A 26,170-nucleotide genomic window follows, 5' to 3' on the forward strand; every position below is an offset into this window, starting at 1 on the left:
TAATTGCCATAATTGGAATGCTGTGACAGTATGCTCTCATGTCACATCTATCACTGATATGACAATGCTCTCAGAAAAACCTAATCAAACAACAATGTAAAGTGAAGGACAAGCGTGATACGTGCATACTTTGAGGACTCAATATTTAATGGCTTAAGTAAAATTCAATGACAAGAAAAATCATTTCACCATATGGAAGGTCATTTTTTTCATAGATTTAAATGGGATATCTTACAAAGGCATGACAACACAGACTGTATAGCTTTAACTGACCAATACAGATTTGCTGGCAAGGATTGAAGCCTTCTCTCAAAGCAAAACTTGACCTGACTCACTGATGACTAATTTACAAGCATATACTTAAGTCTTATATCATATTTTGATATAGTTTTTGTACAAGATACATTTGTATACATAAAATATTCTGGCAAGGTGCATGCCAGTACACACATATGTGCACATACACACGCTCATACATGCAAGGAGACACACACTTTCTCCCTCACACACATACAAGATCACCTATAAACACATTCAAACACACTCTCACCAATATTATGCATATGTAGCCATTTACATTACAAGAGAGATTGTCATCTCATCACATCTTATGTTTTCCATTTTTCCTTTGAATCAACATAGCGAATTCCAGTATTTAGCCTGTAGCCTTTAGTCTTTTCTATATTTGTCTTTCCAGTTTGTCATTGTTGTACTAGTTCTTAGGGGTACTGCTATGTACAGTTTAAAATTCAGTTTATCTGACAGAATAGATATTTGTGTGTACGTAGAGGCAAAAGTGGTACGCACACTTTACAAAGTTTGAATGTGTACACTGTAACATTTGTTTTGTTCCAAAGACACACAAACAGTTAGAGCAGTAAACACCGATACTGACACTGAATCTAATGATGGATGCATGAACTACATAGTCAAGTGTTGCCTTGTGGAGGTCCAAACAGTTCATGCAAATTATGACACAAATTGACATGGTAATCATGACACACATTTTGAATAGAAAAATTCAGAAAACAAAAAAAAAGGTTTTATGTATACTGTCTTTTCTTGTAGGGCAGAGAGAATAAGGAAAAATAGGAAAAGTACAGGGAGAGCAGAATCATGCAAAGTGAGAACCTGTCATCACCCTCCACGTTTTGTTTTCCCTGCGTGATTTATGAAAGATGACAAAAAACTAAACAAATGCACATTCATATGGTATGCTCTTTGTTTGAGAAATAATAAAAGTACAAAACCACTACTTTTACCTCTAGAAGGGCAAATGGTAGAAGAAAGTGGGACAAGCAGCAGACAAAAAAAGTCACGTTGGTACAAAACCAACATCCTACAGAAGTACATTCATGCAGTTATTATACTATTCCCTCTAGAAGTTGCCTTTCAATTAATGTAGCTGCTGCAATATTACAATACACAGAAGTTATGTGGGCAGAGTAAGTTAAATCAAGTGAGGGTTATAGATAGGTAATATTGTGCTTACTGTACACATGTGATTTGGATAAATTATTTCAAACAATCACATTATTATTACAGTGTGACAGTGTATTATCCCGTAGATATTTCATGGAGATTTTTACCCTCCACGGTATGCGGAAGGACACAATGTGTCATATCTATAAACACTCCAACAGCAGAATGTCGGTTCTTATTGTTAGTGAATGGGAAAGTTTCTTAAAAACCTCATTGTTATTTTTCAGATTTCTTTTTGTGGGAAAGATCCAACCAGGAATTTCTTTGCCCTACTTTTTTAATTGTAAACAAAGACTGAAAATACTTTTTGGGGCAACATTTGGATAAATAAAAGAAGTGTTGGATTTGCAGTTGTCAGAGTGATACAATTCAATTTTCAGTGACATCATGATGTATGTTCCCTTTGATATGTGCTCCTTTTGATTAAATATGTATTATTTATACCATTTGGTGATATATGTCTGTACTATAACATTGAAATGAGATGACAAGCAATAGAGAAAAAGATGAGCAAATAAGCTGAAATTGGATACCTAAACTGGGACATTTTCATAAAGCAGTATTTATAGGAGGATTTATTCGAGATGCTTGTTTTGAATTAACTTCACTTTCGTAATTGACTGAGGTGAAATTGAATTGCCCCTTTTCCGTGTCCTTGACACACTGTTCCTTTAAGTGATCATTTCACTGACTCTCAGATAAATCCTCTTTATAATGATACGATTCCTGACCCCGAGTATCAGAGAGAAAAGGTGTGCTAGCTAAGAGCATACAAACACAATTTCCCTCGAGAATGCCACGTTGCATTATAGATTTAGGCCTGTTCCCAATTTGCAAGATGGTTCGAGAAAATGAATCGCATGAATCATATACCTGGATGATGTAGACACATGGCTTGGATATTACTGAAAAAATGTATATCAGCGAACTCACTTATTGCTGTAGCAATAGAGTATACTGCACCCAATCTGTTACAGCAACAAGTTAGTCTGAAGTAGTTATCATCATCAGTACAATTTACACACACAGGCAGTGATGCATGTATGAATGTATGAAGAAACTATGGTGTGGGGCAGCCTTTCAAATGGTGCTAACGCTGATCCTTAAGATAACTACAAAAATAGCATTAACATTAATAATTTAGTTAGACTTGTGGCTCAGAGACCATTTTTCCATTTCCATTTTCTATTATTCCAGTGCCAACAAAGAGTAAAAACTGATAAAAAAAAGAATTTGCTGCCGAGCTGAGTTGCATAAAAATACATAAAGTAATTAATAGTAAGAACAAAAGGTGTTATCAATGATAGGGTTGGAAGAGAGGGAGTGTTTAAAGCTGCTATTTCTTAGCGTTTGTCACCTTTTCATTGCCTTCGCACATGCAGCGCATGTTTCTTGCTAGCCAACAATTCCTAACCAGAAGGAGGGTCGCTACTGAGATCACACATCAAAGTAATTAGACTGAGAATTTCATAATTGGCTCCATAGCTGTTATTACTGTATGTGAGTGTTTCTGAGCAGCAAAATGTGAGAAAAATAAACAAGGGAAGGAAATAGAGCGTATGTTTCCAAAGCGCTAATCTTTCAAGGCTAAGCTGCTGAGAAAATGCAAGAAGTGAACATTTTCGTAATGGAGTTGGCAGAGATGGAGCAACCATCATATGGAAAACATCTTGGTTAAGTGTGTGCATGTGCAGGAGTTTTTTTTTCTGTTATATTTTGTGTGCTGGTCCACGGTGAAAATGTAGAATGCAAAAGTTTGCCGGTGTTGTCTACTATTGGCCTACTTATGCTTTGTAGACTTTTTTTTTTTTTTTTATCCTTCTGCAGTCCCCTGACCAAAATAGACTTCTGAAACACGTTCAGGCAAGACAAAAGAAAAATCCTCCACCACCAAAAGAGTTTGTGCTGCGTGTTATACAGAGCAATACTTCACTAGAACTTCAACAGAAACACCATCCACTCAGAGCTCATAATTAACAGTAAGCGCGATTTAGCTCACCCAACACAAAGTACTGTATTTACTGTAAGTGTTTCTGCGCAAAGAAATGGTCACTATCGGGGACCAAGAGGCTTGAAGCGTACATTGCCCTTTCTTGTCACAAAGCAAACATCACCGAACTGAAAGCAAAATTCTTTTTTTTTTTGTGATGGAACTACTTTGGTATAGAACTACCTTTATTTATTATACATGGGCCTGCTATGTTAAAACTTACATTACCTTTCAAATGCTTTAGCTGTAAGACTGACCCCATATGGTTTTGTCTGAACAACATCATCATGATGGAATCCATTCTCAGATGTATTCATTAGTAAAATTGAGCCGGAGCTGGTCAATTCGAATGATGCATACCTCCAAACGTACGCATACATACTGATCATAAAGTCACTGACAACAAGCCGCCTATGGGTTGAGTCACATGTATGTCAGGGCGATGGAGATCTGTCTTTCACTCTTACAGCTGGTGCTCATGTAAGAAAGAGCTGCTGCCCCCTCCAGTGGGCGTCTGCTGCCCAGGAGAGGAGAAGCTCGCCAGGGGGATGACCTTGAAGGGGTCCTCTTTCTTACTGCAGTGTCTATCCAGGGTGTTGTAGAACTGCGGCCGGTTGATCCCTTTGTCCAGTTCATCTTTTTTGGGCACAGACCTGCCCAGGGTATGGCGGCCATCCATGACCCCCATGCTGACCATGTTAGCTTTGGCTCCCCGGGCGCAGCTCTGCTGGAAGCCAAAAGAGGGCATTGTACCGGTGATGGCGGCGGTGATAGGGGTGGAGGTGGGGCTGTTGCTGCCAGGACCCTGGAACTGGGCCAAGGCTGGTGGCATCCAGCAGCTGTCGGAGTGGCCCAGTATCAGACACTCCTGGGTACAGGTCTCAGAGGCCTCAGCCAAGGCTTTCTGTAGGTTCACCTCGATAGCTGTAAAAAAAAAAAAAAAAAGAGAAAAAAAAGGAGAGGAGAGAAAAATAATTAAACAACACAGTTAACCCAACAGGCCAGAACATACAGAGAGTGCAGATGGAATGCAACAATTTGACCAGGGTGCTGAGAAGCACTGCATGAACTCATGAATCACAATGTACATAGAAGAAAGTTGTCATCTTATCAGCAGTTGACCCAGAAAATGTCAGTCTTTTATTGAAATGAAAGTCAGTGATAAATGTTTCACTTCATCTTGTAATGAGAAAAACACCAACAGAGCATTTAATTTCCATTGGTATTCCCATGACTCTGTCTGTTTACCTACAATATGCAAGGAATTCCCTGTAGCTTAATTAGAGTTAGGAAAAAAATGTCTTGCTGTCTGTGTCTCGTATTGGCTTTGCTGTGTTAAATATTTAATGAACACCTTAACAAAGCCTTGTTTATTTTAATCACTGTCAATGTGGCACACCTTAAGCCCCTCTGATCTTCCAGAATCCCAAATAAATCTGGTCAAATAAGAAAACTCAAACAAAGAAATCCCATCACCCCAGGATCCTGTGAGCAACTTTAGCATATTCAGGTACAATTAATATACATGCTTAATTGTAGCAGGATTTCGGTTGCATGCATGGAAGAAAAAATTAAACTAAAAAGTGAATGAGGAGGCGACTGAGCAAGGCTAAGCACTCAAACTATCTTATCTCATTATCCCGGCACTGACATCACATGTGGAATGAGTCTGGGATGAGGCCTCAACATTGAGCCTCAGCAATAAAGCCTGTCAAGCCAGATAATTAGAATGTAAAACAGCGGGCACCAAGGCAACTAGGAGCCTGCAGTGTTATGTTTCCTAGGCCATGCAAAGGAGAGAGGGGTCCTCATTCAAACATCACATCGCTCCTCTAGGCCTCAGCTTCAAGCTGTCATGTAGAAATTATTTAGTATATTTGCATAAGTAAGGATGCTATAAATAATAAAGTGTTCTTAGACCCCAGTACACAGAGACGGCTATTCCTTCACGCGCTCAAGTTCTGCATGCTCCGTGTAATTCGATTCCACAAACATTCGCAAATCTTCTCGCCACCTTGTTTATTGTTTTATGGCATTATACTAAATATAAATGAATATTCTGATTACGTTAGTGATACCAGCTTGGCCTCCCAAAACTATCTAGATTGTTGTATAACGGCCCAATGCACTCATTTTATTTTTTTCCGTATTTCCACGCGGCCGCTGATTCAATAGCACAACGTCAACTTTAATTATAAGAGCATGTCTGAAAATGAATCACCTGGTATAAATTGTGAGGATATATTTGGAGTGCCCACATGGAGTCAAATCTGTCCTCTCCATATTGAACTGGAGCCTTGGAGCAGGAGTGTATAAATCCCCTGGGCGGTAAATGTGTCACCTTTCAGAGGGTCACTAACTTCATTAAGGGAAAAATGGATGCTGCCTTCTTATTCTCTGAGCTAGCACAATAGGGCCGAGCCAAGTCTCGGCCGTGCCCTGACTCAATCTCTCTCAGAGTGTTTTCTGCCACTGGTAATGCCTTTTCAGGGTACTGTCATTTTTGATGAGGTAATGCTATTAGCATGAACTTCTTATTCCACAAGCATGCACAAATAAGTGTTCCTCACAAAAACACACTAAAGGGCATCTCTGCCAGATTTCCTCCCTCCTCCTCAACTTTAAATTATCAGTGCAGCCAGAGGTGAAGCCGTCTTTAACATAGCGCACTTTACAAATGAAAGGGAAGTCTGCGGCTCTGTGACTTCACACAGTTTGAACTCATAGCTGTTCTGTTTCAACAGCCTTCAGTGCCTCTGAATTCTGCATGCAAAATTTCACATCCAGACGTTCCAAAAAAGACATGGGTCTGTACTATTTTCTATTCCAGCGGGATAGTTTGGATAGGCGGTGGCGGGGTGGGGAGGGTGGAAGCGCGGCGTGAGTGATGTTGCTGACAGCTCTGGCTGCTTTCGTCAGCTAGAGGTATGCCGCAGCCTGCTTGTGATGCCGCTGTCTTTTGTATTCAGGGGAAACAACTGTACCCCGCGGAGCTTTCGGGAGGAATCACACATCACTGACGCCATGGATCCCCTGATGCTGAGAACATTCTTTTCTACGTTCCCTTCAAGGAAATTTGAATGGCAGACAAGTGGGGATAATGGCAAACAATTGGTTGTGATAGACGGCATGGCTTGGATCAAACCTACTGTTTTCATTTGAGAACATTCATCTTTACTGAGAGGCACTGGTGATGCGGTTGAAACAAAACTGTGATACCTGTTTAGTTACTCTACACTAGACTTGACTGAACATCTAACACAAGCTCACCTGCAATCAACCCGATTAACAGACTGCTGCTGACTCCAGGAATGAAGTGGTATTCAATTCATGCTCTGATGCTAAAAAGCCCGCAGGCGAATTACACTGCTCTGTCATAAGGTAAACTGTTATCGATGGTCTTGTTGTGGATTTCTAGACGCTCCACAGTGCCACCGTCCTAGGTTTTCTCGTTGATCTTGTGGTCTCATGCAAGGTCAGTACCAGTAGTGGCCTACAGCAGTCTTGTTCTGCAACATCAACACATCCTTTGGCCAAGCCACAGATTGAACACTGCTGCATCCACCTTCAGCTGACCTTCCATCCGTGCGGTCAAACATTACAGCTTGTATAAACATTGGACATGTGTAAGAGAGAGGCCAGAGCATGCTGCAATGCCATGCAAAAGATGTTCTGCACTAAATGGAAAATACCGTTTCAAATTTGACTGGACACAATTTAAATCTTTTGATTTAAAAATACAAGAGGGTTGGACACAATATTTTGAATGCCTGCAATATTTTGCAATCCAATCCAATTTATTAGCCCCTCCAAATGTTTTTGAGGCTTATTTTAGTTTATTGTCTAGTTTAGTTTGTGTTCTAGTAAGCAGGGGAAAAACAGAACATGAGCACAGGTATCACATAAACCTCTTTCGATCGAATGCAGTCCAGTACACCACCACAGCCACGAGCCTATAAAAGTTGAATAAAAGCCCTTCTGAGCCAGTCTTAACAAAGCCTACCTCAAAAATTGTACATATATTGTATTAGCTTGTAATATGGTGTACATATGTTCGTATTTTTGTATCCAGCCCCTGTTTAAACACATTTTGTAATAATCCAACCAGCTGGCGTGCAGGGGATTCATCAATAATAATGTCCCTTTAAGTGCAGCTCTGATAGTGAACTGTCCCAGAAAACAGATTCATGTTCTAATTTAAAACAATTAACTGCTTTGCATGCACACCAGCGTCTCAACTACAATCTTTTATAACAACATTATTCTGGTAATATTTGCTGTGTTTATGGCCATTCCTGTTTTGGATATTAATACAGGTTGTAATGCCGAAATAATAAGCAGTAATTCAAATTTTCAGGCCCATGCTGCTGCATGTTATTGAGGTTACTGTACACAGTTGGTAATATAAAGATAAGCGGTTGTATTTTGGCATCAAGGTAATGTCATTATTTGTTTAGCCATGATAAACAGAGCAAGGCTCAAAACCACGAGGTTGTTCAAGAGCTACGTTACCAACCAGATTTCTGGAATGTTGACATTTTGTTTTGCGTTATATTTTACCTTTTTATTATGCTGGTATGCTTTAAATCTGGCTCATTTCTTTCTCTAATGGCCGTGAAATCCACTAATGCAAACACAAGCTCTGACAGGCAGACACACACACACACACACACACACACACACACACACACACACACACACACACACACACACACAGCTAGGATGCATATTAGCCGGCTTTCCAGTATAATAGCATGAGATATTTAACATGACAGTTGATGATATTTACTGACAGAGCTAGTTACATCTTGATGAGCTTCACATTAAGGTCTGCACACATATCACGACTCAACTTATTATTTCAGCATGCACAAACTCATTATTGCTAATTAAAAGGATAATTGCATGCATCTAGGACATTAAATTGCTCAAACAGCCATCAGGAAGGTGGACTACGCCTCAGACTCATTCTGTGGTGTTAATTGGTACAGTCTTTTCATTCTTTTAGCCTGAAACTTATATTCATCAAACTCACTCGTATTGCCAAATGAAAGCTTTATCCCGTGCTGCAGACTTCCCCCATGTAAGCGTGTACAGTGCCATATTTAAATTATATTTGTTTGTTTTATGTGCCACGTGTCTGCTACATATTCCAGAATGTTATTATGCCAAGAAAATAAACCTTTCACCATCCAAAGCATTCTCACCTACAGCTCTGCCCCTCTGTGTCAATTCAACCAGGTTTAATGGTGCCAGCAAATAAAATAAAACGCAAAGAGGCTTATATTCAGCTGTATTAGATATTTTATACGGCCAACATGTCTTTCATCAAGAGTAGAAGCACCATCCTAGAATACTACAAGTACTACAGCTATTATGAGTGGAAAAATATCATCATTATCATATTATGTGTTCTTGTGTGATAGGGGATGAGATGAGACCGAGAGAAAGACGAGAAGAGAGGTGATATGAGCATGTGTCTCGAGTCTGGAGGGAGCCCAAAAGACAGAAAGACAAGAATGTGGAAGATTCCTTCAAACAAATAGAATCACAGTAGAAATAATTGGGTTTGTAATTACCAAGACTTTATCACTTCAGTCGGCCTTATACCCACTCCAAACGTACAATCTGGATAAGCAAATGGATGGTCATTAATAATAATAGCGCTATTAAAACCTTTTGGTGTTGCACGGAAAAGAGAGATGCCATTACTTTCATCACAGCTCTGGCAATCATCATTTGAAGGAGAGACTAATGTCTCACAGAATAACAAATAACAAAGACAGACAACTTAAAATCAAGATTCTACTCAGTCTGCTTTCGGAAGGAATGAAAACTATATGAAATACTAAGAAGTCCTGCTTATACATGACGTATGATGTATGACATAAGAATATGCAGGCTTGTTGACAAGGTACGTGTCCTCTCTGGAAAAAGCCTGTCTCTATGGCAATGAGAGTAGAAATGAACTTTCCTCTGTATGTCAGACTCAAATGCTATTTGGTTTTCTTTACTTTTATCAGGAGGCGGTACAGTATAATCCTCGCGAAGGCAATAAGAGCTGTCATTGTCACTGCTGACAAGGGCATGGAGGAGGAAGTAAATATTCCATTGTAGCAAAAAAACTTGGCATGATCTTTGGAAGGCAGATATCAACTGGGCTGCAGAGGTCAGCAGTGCCATGTAGGAGGCTGACATGTATTAAGAGATATATAAGGAGACGTGGGGTAGACAGCTACTGTGGAATTTTATGAACTAGATTTCATTATATAATGTGGAATGAAACAATAGAAATATCGCTATACGGCCTGTCTGTTTCTACAGTAATTGCCGTTCTCATCAGCTATCACATGCTCTAAGAATGGTAATGAGTTACCAATGATGATAGTGCAGGGGATTTCTCCCCTGAAACATACATTTAAGATCAGTTCTGTGCAGCAGCGATACTAAGTGAGATACAAGAAATGGCCATTGCTCCTCTTCTTTTCTTTTTTTTTTAACGTTTTAAGACAAATAGTGCCAGATGCAATAAATGGCCTTTTTTAGAGGAGACAATGTGACACAGATAAAAGAGGAGCGAGGTTGTCCATATATACTCGAGACTAATTAGTTTTGATGCATTTACTGAGACGCCGCTGAACATGGCGAGTCTCTGAGCCACATACGTATTTATCACCACTTGTGGGACCTATACAGTTCATCGCCTGTAATCCATCTAGCCTTGTCTACTCTCGACCCCTTTTGCTTTCCTAGTGTTTGACCCATTGTAACTGAAAGTAATTGCAGGCAGAAAACAACATCTAATGATTACTTTATCTGGGAGTCTGAGAGAGAGTGAAAAGTCACAGACAGGTACTTTCAACAAAAGGAGGAGGCCTTTTTGTTCCCGACACACAATTTCAGACAACAAAGAATATTATTGACTTGGCTGAGATTAGAACACCAAAACAAATAACAAAGCACAGAGAGAGAGGACAAAGTGCACAAAGAGAGAAAGGATCCCTTGAACAACCCAGTGCCAAGCACTTGCTTCTTTCTTTTTGTTACCATTGATTAAAAGTATGTTTAGGTTGAAGCACCCATTTCCCCACTGAGAATATACAACAGCAACACAATGTGCAGACTTAATTTAATGTTAATTCCTTCGCCACAAAGTCACCTTTGTTGTCAGAGAGAAAAGAAACCTCAAATTTTCAAATCGCCTCAGCATAAAATGTTTACCAAAAAAAAAAAAAGCAATGCCGCCATCAACAACAGCAATTGTGTGATTTCCATCAACAGAGAGAGCACAGTTGGTAAGGCAGAACACCGCAACAGCTTTCTTCTTGACACTTGACTTTCTGTGTGGGACATTGGTTGATTACATCTCCTTTATTATGTGTGGACTACTATTGGGCCTCCCCACCCGAGCACAAGATACCGGTGTCAACATCAACACAATCAGGCCTGGCCAAATACCCAGCGTGGGCCAGATAGAGGAGAGGTGCAAACACCATAACAATCTGCAATCAGCACTCATCACCACAAAGACACAGAGAGGAGGAGGCATGCAGTTTCTATGGGGGGTAGAAAACACAAGACGTGCTCATGTAGATATACACACACACACACACGCACACACACACACACACACACACACACACACACACACACACACACACACACACACACACACACACACACACACACACACACACACACACACACACCAGTGCTCTCTTTTTAAAAATATCATACAAGAGCAGCCATTCATTCTCTCTTTGTAAGTCTGCACTTGTGCAAACACTGAACGATGCTGTAGATATGCTGTAGGTGTGCTGTCCCTGACAAGGAAGCAATACATAAATGCATATTTATGAGATTAAAAATGTGAATCCACCTTAACATTCATTGCACATGGATGAATGTCTGAACATTTCCATATTGTGTAGATAATGTGAGGTCTGGGAAATGAAAATAAAGAGCGCGGAATGAAAAGGAAGTGACATTTTTGTAGGGGGATGAAAAAAAGAAAAAATAGGCTGATTAAGTGGGACCTGACGAAGCTGTTTGATATTTGCAAGAAGATTGGATTGTTCCAGCAGAAATACTATCTAATCAATCATGATTTCATTTTTTTAGATGACTTTGATCTAAAAATGAAAATGTCACTTTACACTCTTTGCTTTCCTTTTAACATCAAATTAAAAGCTTTTTAGCTTAAAGCAGGTCGTCGAAGAAGAGGAAAAAACCTGTTGCAAATGGATTTTTTTTTTTTTCCAGGTAAAAGCAAATAAGAATGAGGCCTTTGCTTCACATGATGGGGGAGAGACTAGAGAGACAAACTGTACAGCAATCACTGTGCAACATCCTGTGTCATGTAACAAGCAAATTCATCACACTGACCCATTGCCCCCAATTATTATGGAAAACAAGAATGAATCAAATTAACATTGAAGAAGCTCCCGGATCTGGCAGCCTGTCTGTATAGCCGATGGATTCAGCAGGAGGAGAAGAGAAGGTAATAAACAAGGTGCCACCGCATATGCTATATATCTTGCAGTCATTGATGATTAGCTCTGTTTTCCCTTAGCCATACATTACTGTTATTGCCTCCATGGCCAGGCAGATAGGAAGTGGATACAAAGGCATCGTGAAGCCCATCTTTCAACGGATAACTGGCAGGCTGAAAACCACTCAGCACCAGCAGCGGCAAGATTTCAGTGCATGAGTGATCTGGGCATGGTGGAAATTGTAATCTCTTATATGATAGAGCTCAGAAGAGGACCTGCAGTACAGTTTTTGTTGTGTTTTTCTAGGGTGTTTGTTTATTGTACAGTGAAGTGAAATTTTTCAATGTTGTCACAAAAAAAAAGGACTCACTCTTCAGATGTCAACAGCTCAAGTTTCAGTGTCTCGTCCTACCAGGCAATCCGGAAAACGTGTAATCTATATGAGGTGTCAGTGTCAGAAGCAGACACTCACGCTGTCCCGTTTTTGCTTTCTGTTCTTCCTCTTTCTTCAAAATATTACGAGGACAGCTTAGGCATGAATGCAGACTGTATACGGTATTAGTCACACTCATTAATGCTGAACAAACTTATATTTGCAATATTAGTGCGTAGTGTTGCGTGGTAAAGGTTTTAACATGAGGGGCAGACTCTTTACAGATCCCCCTGTGCATGTACACTTTAAAGGTTTTCCTTTTCCGGAGCGCCACAGACCCTCCTCCCGGGACAACTATTAATTTTTCACTGAAACCGCCCTTGAATAATGAATTCTCTCCTATTTATACGCTGCGATAAGACCACTGAATGTCTAAAAAGGGGTTATCATGAAAAGGGTAAGGCTTTCAGAGAGAGACCTCTTCCTGCTTAACATGTTTAATTCATCCGCATTGCCATGTTCTTGAAAGCAGGAGAAAAGTCATATAATGTATCACTGGCAAACATGAAAGCAGACCCAAGCGGCACATTCAATAAATCAAAGCTTTACTTTTAGTGTTTTGATGTTGACTGTCACAATCCTCCACCCAAACACCAGCTGTTGAAAGTTCAGATATATGCCTTTCACTCCTCCAGGCCCTGCTGACGGATATGCTCTCACTAAAATCACAGTGGTACTCAGTGGCTTGTGTTAATGTTTCTGTCACTACGCACTTTATTTGGGATGTGTTGAGTGCAGGCATTGTCAACTAACGTTCCCAACAGCGAGAGCAACAGATGCAGATAGAAACATGGGGTGAGAGTTTGTAAAATGGCTCGGTTGCTGAAACATAAGCAAAAAAAAGTTGTTACGTTTAGCAAATAAAACAGGAACGTGTTTCAAAACTGTGAAGAAAAAACTAGAGTTGATTAACATGTTTGAAACTTAAAATAGGCTTAACTGTTGCTGTGGTGACTTACTCCAGCATAAAAAAGCTTCATTTTGCTGCTGTTTGTATCGCCACTTAATAAAGTGAAGCAACCCATTCATTACAGTTACACTCTCCGACCAAATAACCATGAGGCTGGCTCATCATAAAATTGTTACCCTCACATAAAGACAATTAATTGACTGTTTGAATTACAGCCAGTGATATCACATAGTTCTATTGTCACAAATTAACTGCAAATAATAAAGATGTGTGGTGATCTTATTCTGTACTAAAGCTCAAGCATTTTTAGATCACGCAAATACAAATGCGATTATAAGTGAATGCAATTAGCATTTGTAGTCAGTTTGAATCTATTTATGTAATGAGAAATTGATAACATGGATATTGGATTACTGATTACGCTAAAGAACTGTCCATAACAAGTCCTAAAAATAATTAATTGTATTCCTGTTTATTATAGTTCGCTGTCATTGTTTTAGATTTTATCTCAATATATCGTTAGCAGTTTTAATTACAGGGCAATCAAACAATTTGGCCTCCAAAACCTCCTTTAGTGTCTTCAGTACTGCTTTCATTCCTTGGGTGGCAAATCTAACGGCTACAGTTCGGTTTCCAGAAGAAAAAAAAAAAATATATATATATATAGTAAAATAAAAGGGCAAAAGCAGAAAGTAGGTTCGCTGATTGTGTTCTGTATGTGATGATGAAGAGAATGCTCCAATGGTTACAACAGTCCACAGAGGAGGAGGTCGGTGAAAATAGCCACTCAACTAAGTTTGCTCTAGAGACTGCCAGCAACCCATTGACCTTAATGTATTTCATGCTGTTTAGCCTGGAGTGCTAACTATCAGATACTAACACCCTGTGTCTTTGATTTTGCATGCCTGTCAGGCCCTGAGGTCACTTGTATATATTGCTTGACCCAGGGTGCCATCCTCTTTATGTCAGTTGTTTCTTCCACCTCTAACGTGACAAACTCCCACAAAGAGGCAGGGGTATGTCACATTTCTCCTGCCTGGCATCTAGCATCGACTCTAATGTTGGCATGTCTTAGCAGAGCCTGGGGAAGGTGTGGAGAGACAGGAAGTTGGCAAATAATAAATAAAAAAAAAAACCTGAATGTCACTGACATGTCCGGGTGTTTGTAGAATTGTGGGAAATTTGCCTGAGCTTCTTGGCTTATTACCACCACCACCACCACCACCATGACTCTTACGATGACATCACTATAGCCAATTTCATCCTGCAGTTTATTTCAAGCTGCTGGGTTTTGTGTGCATGTGAGTGAGTGCGTGCAAGGAGAAACAGGCTCGCCCTCTATGTAATTCAGTGTGTGAAGCCACCAATACCCATCTCTATGATAATTTTCCATTCACCATGAGCAAAGACAGCAACACTGATACAATTCATTTCCCCTTTATTAACTGGTGCGGAAATGTTGGGCCCGGCAGAAGTGACTTCTGAAGTCCATCGGGGTGGCAGAGTTTGTTTTACGGGTGGGAGGAGAAAGCTACTAGTACAGGGTAGATGATTCCCGGAGCCATGCATCTATTACAATGTATTTGCCGAGAGAAGAGGCTGAACGTTTAGTGACCATTGCATGACATCCTGGGTCAAAGCAGTTCCACCGATACACAAAATAGAAATGACAAGTCACCCCCTCCAAACTTCTGGCAAAGTCTCAGTAGTCATATGACCCGTATAGCTTGTTGGCGTTACCTGTTTGAGGTTCATGTGTGACATGCAGAGTCGAGTCCAGTCAATCACAGTGACATTCAATTCACTAGAAGTGATGACTTGCCACCAGTCTGCCACTTTTATCTAGGGCCGGTGTCCTCTTTATTTTTCGTCATCCCAGACTCTCCCTTTCGCCACTCTGATAATGCTAATTATTTCAAACTATCAGGTAGACAGTTTCAATTTCAATTAAATTTCGTCTTCCCCGCTGACCTTGGGGTGGGGAACGGGGTTGCTCTCTCAGCCCTGAACAGTTTCATTGGCAGTTATGGGTGCCATTTAAGAAGAAAATTTTTAGCCTGACTTCAGTGAATACAAGCTGAGTTCACCCTTGTCAAGACAGAAGGGTGCTCAGTATATGTATTCCAGTAACACACTTAATGTGATAATTAAAAGGGGCCCAATTAAAGCTTCAAGGCATAACTGGCTACTCTGAAACATCCTCGGGTAGCTGTGAAGGACAGATTTACAACCATATGCAGCTAATCTGGCTGTCTCGGATGGGTTATGAATCTTAATACACTGATGTTACAATGACGTGTCGGGTGGCGGTAGTGTACAAACACTATCTTTTGCTCACAGCATCAACAAGCGGGTAAATGTAGCCATAAAATCCCTGTATGGGCGGCGAATGTGTGCACTTCATAATAATGGATCAAAATGATAATAAGTTCTGCACAATGGCATAATGGCAAATGGAATAGAAGAGCCTGCTGCAAAAACAGAGGGCACCATGTATGTAAGAAAAACAATTACGTGATATTGACAGCTAGTGCAATCAAAGGCTCCCCTGCCAGACTCAATGAGGTGCCAATCAACTGAGTGTCTCTGCCTCACATTGCCGCTGCTGCCTTTCATTTCAGAGTCAGAGGAGATTCTGCCGTGGTGAATCATCAGTCAATACCTCAGAGCTGATGGTTAATGCTGATTGATGACACTCACCCCCCCACCCCCACCCTCCGACACACACACACACACACACACACACACACACACACACACACACACACACACACACACACACACACACACTCCCCATCCATCGGCAATGAACAGTCAGGCTGGGGAAATCAAGAGTAAACAAGCAAGTAAGGATTATTATCATTGTCATTATTAGTGGTTGTTGTAAAGTAGTTGTAGTTGTGGTAGCAGTAGTCAGTCTTGTTTTGATTAGCATTGTTCCAAACTAGCTTAAAAGCTTCTGTCACCATGTTTTGATGGCTTTATTGTTTTTCTTCTGCGAGGAAACCGGCTGCTCATCGAATGTTACTAAAGGTCGTTCATGATTGATTCACGCTATAATTAAAATGATTATTAAAATAAATGATAAAGCGCCAGATACTTTCTCTTCACTCTTCGCTGAAATAATGTAAGAATTAGAATGTCATTCAAAGCATGGCATTAGCCAACACAGTGTGCAGGCATCGGAGAACAATTCAGTACACGCATGTAATTAGTGTGGTTCTATCAAATGTGACATTTCTATCACCACAATACTCTGCCTTGCTCTTCCTTCCCCTCACCTGTGGCGGCTTGCTCATGACCTGAATAATAGAGCAAGATTGCTCCTCAACAGTGAAAAAAAATCATTTCCGTGGAAGTATCTTAATGTGAATTTATGTGAAACACGGCAATAGTGAGCTGTAATAGGCACTTTCTAACCCAGAAATGTCAAGCAGGAGGAGGAACAGTGCAACAAAACATAGGTATAATATTGAAGTGTCACCCCTAAAAAAAAAAAAGATATATATATATTCTCTCTCCCTCTTTATCTCCTCTATCTCTCTGTCTGTCTCCATCTCTTGTTATCCTCTCTCGTACGCACTCACTTCTTGCTGTTTATTTCTCTAGATGTCATTCTCTTCTTGAGGGTACAACTTCAGGTATTCTGGTTTGTTATTAAAGCACGCACTGGATCAGGCAACTTCCTCTGCAGACTGTCAATACAACAAGAACCAAAACAAAAGGCTGACTTTTTGTTGGACATCATCTGGCGATGGTTTCCCGTATTCAGCGGGGTTTGTAGCATTTCCTTCATTATCCCTCTTCCACTCCACACCCACACATCCACTATATTTATTTACAGTGGCTCTCAGGGAGTCAACATATTGAAGTCAGACTGAAGGAAGGCTGGATGTTAACCATCCATCTCTTTGACAAGCAGAATAAACTAATTTTCTAATTTGCGAGCATGTGACCCCAGTCATTTTCTATTCATAATTCATTACAGAAATACAATCAGACATCATACCTCACCTTAAGACAACATTGAGACATTGAAAAACACTGTGTGAGGGACCTTTAAACAAACTAGCTGCACTGGCGAAACAATCTCAACAATGTGTTCAGTGTATAGACTGCGAGGAATGCATCTGGCTCCCATTCCCTTTATTTCAATTGCTCTTTGATTCGCATAGGTCTTCAAAGAGTAAGGTGGTACAATTACCATTTTAAGTGGTTAACATGCCCCAACTGGTATTTTCTTCCATTTCTATTTAAAATACTACTCATTTTCAATATTAAACATGTTGAGGGCACTTCTCTGGTTTTGCCTGGCTACATTGTACATCTTAGCCACGAGTAAACAGACTGAAAGCTCCCGAAACCAAGTTGCAAGAGGGGAATAATCATTAAGAAACAGCTTCCTGGAGACGCTTTCCCGTCCAAAACAATTATCAAGAATTGAAATGCTATAAGGAAAAAAATCACAATGATATTCCATATATACGACACTTAACTCCCCGTCTATTCCTCGTTCAGTCCACACTTCACAGAGCACACAACAAAGAATTGTAAACTCTTCTGGCAGAAGAAGAAAGGGTATTCATTTTCCAACCTGTAAACTGTAAACTGAAAATACCTGTGAAGTGGATAATTCTGTCAGGGAGAGACATGCATTTTCCCCTTCCTTGTGTCAACACAACTTCTTTTGAGGTGTGCAGCGATGTCTGTATGGACCCGATAAGTCTCTTATTCTTAGCAAAGAGTAATTTGCAAAATGCAGACGGCTGTACACAGACTCTCCACATTGTTAATTAAATCATCCCGCCTTTGATGTTTTCTCAGGTTTTAATAGGAAAATAACCGCAATAAATAGGATGCTCACTTCTCTCCTTGTGAAAAGACTGGTCCATGGATGGTGCATCAATGATTGAAGCTGCAATTCTGTAAATACATTAAATTAACCATAAATAAAACTGCATGACTTCCTACTGAAAGCAAAGCATTGTTTGTCTTTAAAGCTGTCAAGGTGCTGGCATGTGAAAGCAGGCATATATTATTCACAGTTATTTGCACCTAATACCTGTTGCCAAATGAACATTGACCATATGGTCAGGAAACAACCAAAGGGTGTGTCTGATACAAATTACATTTTCAGTCTCCTTCGACATTAACATGTATTCATCCATGAAAAGTTGGACCTATCCGGTAAAGTAAATTCAGAAAGAAATATCAACAAATACACCTGTGAATCCCTTTTTCACCTCCCGCAACCTGCCTTTTAATGTGATCAATAAAGATGAGTTTCTCTCCATAATGGAATTCACACTCAGTCACAAGTCCGTCAATGGCCGCCATTAAAAGGTCAGGCACTAAAAGGAGATTTGGTTTCCTAATTAGTTTACTCTGCTCGGCATGAGGCTGCTAAACAACAGTCTTGCTGAAAAAGTATGACACCCACCATTTTGTTTAGTCAATAACTTCCTGGACCATAGATATGCTGGGACTATTACATGGTGACCTTTGCACTAATCAATCCAACATATTGTGTCTAAAGAGTGAAGCAAAATCAGGCAGGGAAAGTCAATGTTCCAAGTAGGGTCAAGCTGATAGCAGAATACAGCCCCTAAAGTGTTAATGGCAGGCTGATTATCTGAATAGTTAGTGTTTTGTACTGCGACCTCTAATTACTTCCAAGGCTAGTCTTTGAAAAAGCAATTATGGGCTGGGCTAAACTGTACATCTCACTTTAACGCTTCAATTCTTTTATAATTCATTTGTTCCAATTTGCAAATATCAGCAATAGGTAGATGAATAAAAAGAAATACAAAAAATCTGACTTTCTTTATTTCTTGAACAATGTGCCTCAATCTCCGCATTCCATTCACAATCAAATATGTATTATAATTCAACTCGGCCGTAATTAAATCTGCTTATTAACCCACAACAAATTCCTGTAACCTGTAATCATCTCTGCAAATACAGGTAATGGCTCTGGAGGTCAAGCATAAACAAGATGCATGACTTATGTTCTATGTACCTTTGTCGTAAAAATGTGAACATTAGCGACAGGGCACATCATTTCAAGTGAGCACATAAGGAAGGAACCAAAGTGCTCAATTGTTTGCTTGTATCCACCAGTAGAGGGCATGTAGTCTCCCTTAGCGTCTCTCTTCAATGTCTTGCATGAAAAGTTACTCAAGACCTCACTTATGCTGCAGCTAAACCCCTTGATGTGCCATTTGGTGTGAGGTACCTCTGCAGGGCTCTCTGTTGCAGTGTGTCACCAGCAATACATCCATCCTACACCATATGCAGCATTGCACAAGGGAGAGCAACAGACATAAACCCCGCCATCAGGAAATGTGCAATGGCTTTCACTGTGCTCACTCTTTCTTTTTCTTGTGGTTGTCCTTCAACAGTCAAGTGCCCACAAAATAATAAAAAAAATATGAAAAATATATACCTATATTGTGTGTTTTATATACAGTATATATACATTTAATTAACACACATCAATGTATGTGGTAAGAGCTGTAGGTGAGGTCAGATTGTTTTAAACTGTCTTGTGAGATTTCAAAGGTGTGAGGCGACCGTTTAAATGATGTGTCCTGCTTCTGTCTAGCCACAGATGGCAAGAAAAAAACTTGACAGTGTGGCCCCAAAGACAGGCCCAGGAATAATGATTTGTGACAGCTTCAACGAGCCAGGATATGAACAGTCATCCTGCAGCCATTACATAAGTAGAAACAGCTGTTGTTTCAGCAGAGGCTTTGATTTCTTACTGTAACGGTCCTCATAGAAGCGCGGCAGGAGAGGGGACCTCCCGTCACATACAAACAGGCTAAACAATATTGTGGTGCAGCAGGTTTTGTAGTGAGCGAGCGAGTGGCTGCAGCACTGGTTGCAGTTTCAATGGAGCTGGATAAAGTGACTCTCTAATGTCCAGTTTTCCTTGTAGCCCTCAAATATTGAGACATCAAGGAAAACAACTAGCTGTATCTATGTAGTTTATATTGGTGGCTTCAGAGGCTGCTGCCAACGCCTGTTGTGTAATTATAACAGCCTGAATTATGTTTGGCGGTAATTCTGCAGCAGAGACTAAATTGTGATTACAACGGGCATGAATGGAGTTAGATTAAACCCAGTTGGAGAATATTGTGAAGGGACTGCAATTAGATACAACATTATTCCTTTTCTATTTGATTCTGAGAACATTGCCTTGTTCTGCCACAATAAGATTTAAAAGCCTATTTTGAAAACCTGGTGAATGTACAGAACATGACGAACCACTTTGTTTGAACTGGACAAAAGACGGGCTTTGCATGTGTTTTCTGACAATTGCCTTTGCTTCTTTTCTTTCTAGATCACCCCAAAGAGCCATACAGAGGGGCTTTGAATAGACGTCCTGGAAACAGTCAAGAGATTGCTTTGTATTGAAGATACAAATGCCAGGTTGATTCCCTTTGAAGGGCCATACCACGTAGTTTGTTACATCATCGTCACTCTCTTATTTTGAGCTTATATTTGGATATTGTGGTCAGAAAAAATTACCACCATTCAGAATTCTAATTTAACAAATATTTAATTTAGCGCTAATGACTGACAATTTCTGCACAATTTGTAATGTTATTTTGGTTCATTGTGACGTACTGCACTGCCAAAACACATATTTTCCAGGAGAGCTACATAACACATCCTGAAAACATTTAATAATTCTTCCGGATTCACCTTTTGTACAATTCTTCATCAGGCTTGCAAGATGTCAGCGTCTGGGTTTGCAAGTCTGCATGCACTGTCCTTGCTTAGGATTCAGCAGATGGAACCATGGGATGGAGGTTATCAGCCATCCCATTCCCCTCTGGACTGTAATTCGTTGTCGACAATGTGCTATGGACCCTAAAGGCCTGCCATCTGTTTACTTTCGCTCCTTCCAAAGGTGAGAAATTTCAAATCACCACCTGGTTGATGTTTCAGCCACGCGTGCCACCAACTCACTAGTACCCATGTACATATTGTGTAAAAATAGAATGCATACATGCAATAAAAAAATATGTATACATGCAATTAGCTGTGTAATTATAATTGTATATTGCACATGGTGAAAGGGTAATATTAAAGATAACCTCATTAATGTTTCCAACAAATAATTCAGATCTTTCTACTTGAGTTTTTATGAAAATTCACAACGTGAAAAGGAAAAACAGTGCCCACGCTGACTCAACTGTGGAATACGATTTCACATTAAGAGAAACTATTCAAAGTTGAAAAAGTGTCTTGTCACACTTTTAGTCATAAACCCTAATACCAGTCTAATAGTCTATACTATGATTGATGCTATGGAACAAAATGAGCATGATAGAAATTAGGCAAGTGGCCATACAAAACTTCACTCGTTCTCTGCTCATTCATGATGGGCCCAGTCATTCATGTTTTGCTCTTCCTCTGTGGTCACAGACTTCCTCACAGAGAGGAAGTCATTTTCTGGCTCTGAACGGATGTCTTGTTGCTTATGGATCAAGACTGTGTTCAGAGATTGCGTTTTGACAAGCAAGCCATCCTTAATCCTTGGTCACATCCAGTTGCCAAGTCAATGTGACAAAATGTTCTCTCTGTGTACGTTTGTGTAAGCATATTTTGGGGTGGGCAGTGGGGTTTACACACAGTATAATAATCTGATCTGTCTGGTAAATGCTGGATGTTGTACATCCACTACATTATGTTGCCTCGTTAAAAAAGTTTCACGGTTTATAGTGCAGTCCATTTAGTGAAGATTTTTAAGACTAACTGGCTGGGAACAGAATGCAAAAACACATTTAAAAACACTTTAAAAATATGTGCATATTACAGTTGTTTATTCAGCTGGTGGACCAAATGACCACATAAAAACAGAACGAGCATTACTGGATTACTACCAGTATATTTCAGAAATCTCGGTGGAAATTTCAATAATTCAGAATTTCCCTGAATCAAGCAATAAGCACTTTTGTAGCACCAGTCCCTCGCATCTTTTGGGTTATCTTTTGAATTTAAGCAGCTGATTCAAGCTGCCAATTCTGCATACTGCTCATTAAGTAAATAATTTATTAGGATGTGCTGATCATGATACAGCAATATTTATCGCAACGTTGGGGCATTTCCCAGTGCTGCACAATGTGTGCTTTTGCTGAATTAAGCAGATGTGCAGATTGTGTAGAAAACACAGAGGTGACTTAACAGATACACTGTGTCCCATGTGTGTCTTTATACTTAGATATCGAGCTCTTATCCCAAGCTTCTAGCTAAACCTCAATACATCATCAAATTGATCTAGTGATGAAGATATAAGCCTGAGCTCAGAGACAGAAATATCGTTCTCAGGTCAGGTAGTGGGAGGCAAAGGTCATGGGTCACCTGTCCCCTCACACCTGCCCTTGATGTATCCCAAGTCCAACTCCCAGAGGACAGAGGAGATCCCCATTCTGCTGATGAGTTAAACCTGCTTGAGCCACAGAAATCCACAGGATTTCTATTGGCCTTGTCTGCTGCTGTGTAGGACAGCAATCGCACTACTTAGCTACATCAATCAATATCCACGCAACATGGACACAGCATGTAGCAGCGGATGTAGCCAATGCATGACGTCCAAAGTTTGCCCAGCAAAACCAAAGTTCATCCCACAAAAACTCGAGGCAATTCATCATGAGATGGATTATTGCAAGAAACTTTGACTCTGCATGGGCACATGGATTCCTCAGGAGGCATAATCTCATTACACTAAATCACTCATTCCCTTGATGCATGGATAGGAGAAGTGGTAAGCTGTGTTGCCATACAGTAAGATTCAGGGTTGCTAAGTATAGTGCATGCAGCCCATAGAAGCTGTGGACAGAAGGTATCCTCTGGGCGCTCGGAGAAATATACGCATTAAATGGAGCGGCAAACTTTCTCTTTTTTGAAATGGGGTATTATGTATGCATGTGGGGATGTTTGTTAAAAACCCTTGTCTGCTGTCAGGCTTCACCTCCTTTCCCCTAAGCTTGGAGAAGGAAACGTAAGCTGTTTACAAATACAGTATGACAGGTTGGATACTGCTAACTTAAGTTTTCATGTCAAAACCTGTCAGTGACATTTAACAAGAAGAGAAAGCATGTCAGATCTAAAATGCTTCCAGAAAAAAAAAAGCCCAAAACAACTGACATGTGGATGGAAATAACACTTAACCTGGGATGCACATTAAAGCACTTGTTCTAATAAAAAAGCTAAAATCAATACACATGTTGATATGTTGTGATCTGATATATATCTATACTTATGTGGTAATCTTACTTTTACTCAGTGAAAAAGCAAATTGCTTTATTATTTATTTGATGGACAACATTTTCTTTTTTGTTCGGGCCGATTGAGTAAAATCACACTATACGTGTCTTACTGTAATTCAGCGCCACAAACACTGCTGTTTCTTTTTGTTTATGTTTCTTGTCCACCTATAGCCGAATGTATACAGGAAAAATATTGAGTTTGGTGAGAAAAGGCTTCGGGCTGTTTTGAGTTCAACTGGGAATAGATTTTTTTTCAAGGGCAGTGTGCAATCATGCTGTGTTATTCCCTATGATTGCCAGACCACTGGCAAAATGCACACACGCACGCACACACACACAAACCACACACGTGCACGTGGCGAAGCTGTGTGAAAATGTGACTTCACAACATCAACAACATATTCAAAGGGAAGATCAGAGTGAAGAGACATCAGACACCCCAGTCCAGGTGATATTACCATTTCTGGGCATCATGGCTGCCCTTTTTATGGCCCAGCAGTTGTGGCCCTTGAACTACGGTTTAGCCATGTCTGTTGTCAAGGCAGCATGATCAACATATACAAATAGAAATTAAGAGGCTTTTAGAGTAACAAGAACCTCTCAAAAAAATGATGCTATAGCAAAACAGGTCACACCGTAAAAGCAAAAGCTGAAGAAAGGGGACAGAAAAAAAAGGATTCAGTGTGCACTTTCAAAATAAGATAGATGGGCTGCAGCTGTCCACGTTTTTGACAATTCGAATAGATAGGAATTGTGATGCAAAATATGTCACACTGTGAATATGATTGCCATGTTCAGCTTCAATCGCGTCTGATTTATTTATTTTTTTTTTGGGGGGGGGACTCAAAATATCTGAAAGAAAAGGATCAAGGGCGTCCTATGCTCAAAACAAAGCAATTATTCACTATTCACTGTGTATGAGGATGTTTTGTGTTTCTATGAGCGTAACACAGCCACGTCAATACTAAAGATCTCTGCACTAAAATGTCAACAATCATTTGGAAACATGACTCACGGCAGTCCGTTTTTCATTTGTGTTATCTTATGAACAGACTACATGCATATTGCTCAGTTGTTTTTAGTCAGATTAATTCCTTTTATTAAGTTACCATTATTCAGATTTTTAATTTTCCCAACTTTGTGATTTGTGTGTGTATATATGTTTGCCTGCCTGCAGTGCTTTGGGGTTTTAGAGTAATGAAAGGGAAACAATTTCAAAGAGATTAACTCTTCAGCTGCAGATAATAATGAAACAATGCATCATTTTCTCCTCCTGTTGCAGCCACTGTATTAGAAATCAGGGAAGAATATGTTGTGTAATTTGATTATATTTTCTCTCTCTCTGTCTCGTTTTGTTTATTTATTTTTTTTCAGTTTTTATTCGAAGGAATACTTCAGGGCACGGACAGCATAATGGCTACCAGCCAATGAACTAAACAGTGGTTTTAGGAAACAATAATTGAGCCTGAGATCAGAGGCTACTATTCTTCCATCACTGCAAGCAGCGGTGAAAAGTCAGGGAACAAGTCAAGGCACAACAGGAACTCAACTGCTGGGAGATATATTTGTTTTGCACTAAAACTTATGGTAGCAGCCAAGTTAGTTATTCAGGAACTCAGCGAGCAACTTATCAGGGCAAAGTACATTAAAAGGATACAAATGTGAAGCCTGGACTGTGGGTGGAGAATGGCTTCGATCTGGTTAAAAGGGCCTGGTGAAGTTATGTCGGATTTTAACAACCATTCTAACAGATTGACCTCTCCAGCATTCTAAAGGCTCTTAGTTCGGTTCATCACTCCTTTTGCTTGCAGAGGGCTTGCAAAAGGCAGGGAATGAGCAGCACTAAGGTATGCTAAAGTCATCCATGATGGAATCTGTCAACTCTGCAAATGGCTCCCTTCTGCCCTCCTGCCTTCTGCGCGTTATCAGGCGAAGGAGTCAATGACAGAATGTCTATTGAACTCTGACTCTCTCTCCATACAAATTATTTCTTTCCGTTGAGCAACGTTTGTGTAGGACAGAGCTTGACTATTAGTGAAATTTGGACTCGGCTTGACATTAAGAGGAAGAACTAAGGAGGCGGTACTTGTCATGAGTGCTCAGCCCCCTAGTTTGCTGGGAGCATCCCCATTTGCCTCTCATCAGGTCTTCTTTTTCACCTTCCCTCGAGTAATCATAATTATATTGGGAAACTCTATTTTGTTGCAAGGCTGCTGACAACCCTTGAGAATGAAAAATACAATTAAATAATTTGCTGCTGCCAACACATCTTCAAGCACAGCAGGTTTTGGGGGCAAAAAACTGCGGGTGGGCTTTAGCGGCATTATGAATGCTATTGGATCAGCTTTTGATTGACAGATAACTTCCTCAGAGGCCCAATGAAGTTTTCCCCAGATGGATATGCTTAACGCTAGTTAACAGACCTGTTTATTCTTATCATTAAAACACATTATCGCCTGGCTGTAAACACGAAAGATTGACAAAGTGACTTCATTATCAATACAGTTTAGTTTTGGTTGATCAATAACTAGGCTTTGCATGCGTTTTTAAATATGTATGATATAATCAATCATTCATTCCGTC

General features: G+C 40.1%; 1 protein-coding gene across 2 annotated transcripts in view; it reads right to left on the reverse strand.

The window, feature by feature from the left end:
• Nucleotides 1-145: 145 nt before the first annotated feature.
• Nucleotides 146-26,170, reverse strand: part of pcdh11 (protocadherin 11) — a 125,075-nt gene continuing 99,050 nt past the window's right edge. For both annotated transcript variants that reach the window (XM_068714905.1, XM_068714904.1), the window contains exon 7: nucleotides 146-4,396. In XM_068714905.1, coding sequence (XP_068571006.1) covers nucleotides 3,936-4,396 — 461 coding nt within the window. In that variant the 3' untranslated portion in view covers nucleotides 146-3,935. The remainder of the gene's footprint in view (nucleotides 4,397-26,170) is intronic.

Source organism: Cebidichthys violaceus, unplaced genomic scaffold, assembly GCF_023349555.1.
Source record: "Cebidichthys violaceus isolate CVI_PGR_0920_01 unplaced genomic scaffold, fCebVio1.0.p SCAF_2, whole genome shotgun sequence".
NCBI classification, from domain to species: domain Eukaryota; kingdom Metazoa; phylum Chordata; class Actinopteri; order Perciformes; family Stichaeidae; genus Cebidichthys; species Cebidichthys violaceus.